The 3374-nt window shown below is 37.0% G+C and overlaps 1 protein-coding gene across 1 annotated transcript; it reads right to left on the reverse strand.

Moving 5' to 3' along the window:
- Nucleotides 1-521: 521 nt before the first annotated feature.
- Nucleotides 522-2385, reverse strand: LOC134212946 (uncharacterized). The gene is made up of 4 exons (XM_062691328.1): nucleotides 2335-2385; nucleotides 1937-2270; nucleotides 852-922; nucleotides 522-781 (listed from the first exon to the last, which is right to left on the reverse strand). The coding sequence occupies exons 2-4, from the start codon at nucleotides 2230-2232 to the stop codon at nucleotides 774-776; spliced, it is 375 nt and encodes a 124-aa protein (XP_062547312.1). The 5' UTR covers nucleotides 2233-2270; nucleotides 2335-2385; the 3' UTR covers nucleotides 522-773.
- Between the last annotated feature and the right edge of the window lie 989 nt (nucleotides 2386-3374).

Consider the following 3374-nt stretch of genomic DNA (forward strand, 5'->3'; position numbering starts at 1 on the left):
CTCCCAAACAATTTGGAGTACCAGAAGGGGCAGTTACTGTATACCGCAGTTAACAGCAGACCTGACATCGCAGCGGCAATCTCGATCCTGAGTCGTAAGGTGACCCGGATAAAAAATATCATTAAAATATCATAAATTTTATTGTTACAACACCATTTAAAACATAGTTTTTATCATTGAATATAATGGAATTTTGACAATAAAATCACATGAGAAATAATGGTTTTCCACGATAAAATGAATGGTAAATGGGACTTTTACAATAAAAAAGGGGGGTTGTTATGTATCTTTACAATAAAAAAATCGAAAATTTTCCATACAAAATTTTGAGCAAAACAATTGATTTTACGGTTCTTCAATGGGATGATTTCGAGCGAGAAAATAATAGAAAACATTGTGTTTCAAATGTTTTCAATTACTGTTTCTATTGTTTTACAATAGAAATACAACAGGATTTAGAATACATTATACTCCAACATTACAATAAAAATACAATACAATTATTTGTTTTACAAATTATTTTATTTTCAATTTAATTTTAAATCAGTTTAAACTTCATTTTCACTCATTTTACCTAGCTTTGCTGTCGGGACTTCCGAACCGAACTTTCTTCCAAAGTTTTATCTGTCAAACTAATTGATGCGTTGTTTAGCGCATCTTTAGGCGAATCCAGCGCACTACTTTCGAAGTTGGGTAAGTTGCCTGTATCTGGAGAAAAATCCAACTTCGGTATAAAAGACGTACTAACTTTGTTCCGGATACAATACATGTAGTTATAAACCTGTGCAAAATGTAAATTATAAAAGAATGTTAGTTTTAGAACGTACTTCGAGAAGAAAAGAAAAAAATACCTGCATCAGTTCTTATTATATCTCGTGGGTAAGATTGGCCAAGCATCAGTATTTCATCATAAGCTTCATTTCTGTAAAGAAACAAGGATACATGTTACCAGGTATGTCATCAGGTATTATGACGATATTTTTTTTGTTCGGGATGAACCACTGCGTCCATTATGTACATTGAACTTTTGTAGTATAAGATTATGATTACCGGTGGTGAGTATAAGCCGTTTGCCAGCCCAGTATCATTACTTGACACTTTACCGGTCGCTACTAAACGCGCATAGGTGACCAAATTTTGCAGCGCGATAACACCGCTGCTATTTGATGAACTATCAAATGTCAAACGTCACCGGTACGGAATACAGCCACCAAAATGATAATAGAAAATAGTAACCGATGCGAAAAAGTTTGACTAATGACAGCACGGCGAGTGTGATCAAAATACTTGCGCCCAGGCCCAGTAATGATGCTCTAACGCGCTCCAACACTTTAGATACTTACCACGGTACAGAAGCCATAGTGATCTACCGTTGCCCAGCACCCAGAAACTGTAATGAAAAAGCCACTTTCTGCACCATAAAGTTTCATTATTTTCATCTCTCCACTAATTATAAACAAAACTGTACACGCTCAAATGAATCCAGCCATTCTTCGAGTAAAATGATGAGCAAAAATTTTTGTTCCCTTCAATTTTTTTGAATTCCAATTTTTATTGCATAACATTTCTAGACCTGCAATATGAAAATATATTACTTGAGAATCGGTATACATTTTTATTCATTTAATGAGCAAAGCTACTGTAATTTTATTGTTTTCAATTGTTATTTCAGCAATATAATAAATCCATGAAATATTCCAAAATTATATTAATTCAATTACATTACATCAGATCGTCCAAACTGAATACTTTCATAATTTGTTTAGTTTTTTGATGTGCAATACCAAACATAAGTGAATTTGAATATATTGTTATTTTAATGTAAGTACAATAAAGATCTTTTACAACCGTGAACATTTTACAATAAGCGTACAATAGTTTCTATTGTTTACCACACAATCTATTGTATTTCAATGGGTTATGTCATTCAAGTTACTGTAAATTTTTATCCGGGGAGTTATCCAACACAACGTGACTGGGACGAGCTGAAGCGAACAGTACGCTACTTGAAGGGGACGGCGGACTTGAAGCTTCGTTTGAGCAGCAGCGGTGATTCGTCCGGTCTGATCGGTTTCGCCGATGCCGATTGGGCGGAATGTCGCACCGATCGGAAATCCAACAGCGGGTACGTGTTCCAGTACTGTGGAGGCACAATATCGTGGGCTTGCCGGAAGCAAACCTGCGTCTCCTTGTCCACAGCAGAAGCGGAGTTTGTAGCCCTTTCCGAAGCATCCCAGGAGGCGGTTTGGCTGCAAAGATTGTTGGAGGACCTAGGTGAGAGAACGTAGATATTAGTACGAAGATAACCAGAACTGTTTGAAGTCTAGTCAGTACTTTTAAAGTCCAGTCCGATCCGATTTGCTCCCACTTGCGCCAACTGTTGACTTGACAACTATTTTGTTTTGATTTTTTTTTTAAATCTCGCCACACTGAAAAAAAAAACATCTTCAAGGTAAGAAAAAATAGAAAAATGATTTACCCCGCCGATTTTTTAAAAATCATTCTGAATCTTTTTAAATCTTTTGAATGATTCAAAAAATGATTCAAGTGTCTTCCCCCCTGGAAAATACTCATTTTCTAATTAAAGGATCCAACCCGCTCCCTCTCGTATACCTTTCATCTTTCTATTTTTATTTAGAATAAACAAATCGCAATGAATAGCAGATTGTACTTTTTATTCCACGATTTCAATGGTTTTTACTCAAAAGATGCTAGCTGCAGCATCTCTCGCAACACGGTGACTATTTTTCTTTATTTCAGCCCAAGATTCAGCTTGGCCAGGATGAGTTGCATTGCTCCTCTAATTTCCTATCGGTTATCTGAAAAAAAGAAAGAAAACTTCGCATAAATATGATGTCAACAAACTCCGGCACTTCAACTCCTAATTTTGGCCATTGAAGCATTGGAGCGGAGTGCTGTGGGCTCCAGTATCAACACTATTCTTGTTTAAAAAATGTGCCTTACCTTCGTATTCCGGGCTGATCAGTATACTGATTGCTAATGTCAAGGCACCGATTCCAACTGCCAAGATGGCGATTCCAAGTAGAAGCTCCTTATGGCAGTCTCCGGCACCCGGTGGATTTCCAACAACTGCTGCAGCAGCCTGCGAAAAAGGTGTTGGATTAAAATCTGTGATAGGTTATCAACAATTTTCTTTCACCTGTATTGTGCATCATCCGGAGCCGAAAATCTGGGTATCATTGTCCTGGGTATCATTGTCTCTGCTGTTCCTGCAAATTAATAAAAGGTCTCAATTAGAGATAATGATGACTGTTGAACATTCATAAGAAATCAGAATGAATTATTTACCTACCACATGAGAAGAGCGGTTCTTAAAACGCCTGTTTTCCACGTCATCCTTCAGGGGCGGGTCA

The sequence above is a fragment of the Armigeres subalbatus genome, chromosome 1 (genome assembly GCF_024139115.2).
Source record: "Armigeres subalbatus isolate Guangzhou_Male chromosome 1, GZ_Asu_2, whole genome shotgun sequence".
Classification (NCBI taxonomy): Eukaryota; Metazoa; Arthropoda; class Insecta; order Diptera; family Culicidae; genus Armigeres; species Armigeres subalbatus.

Bases quoted from the DNA above. Each gene is read 5' to 3' on its own strand.
- LOC134212946 (XM_062691328.1), bottom strand. From the start codon at position 2,232: ATGCTTCGGAAAGGGCTACAAACTCCGCTTCTGCTGTGGACAAGGAGA. The intron at 923-1,936 runs GTAACTTGAATG...GTTTCTTTACAG, and splicing joins TCCCCGGATAAAAATTTACA to AAATGAAGCTTATGATGAAA.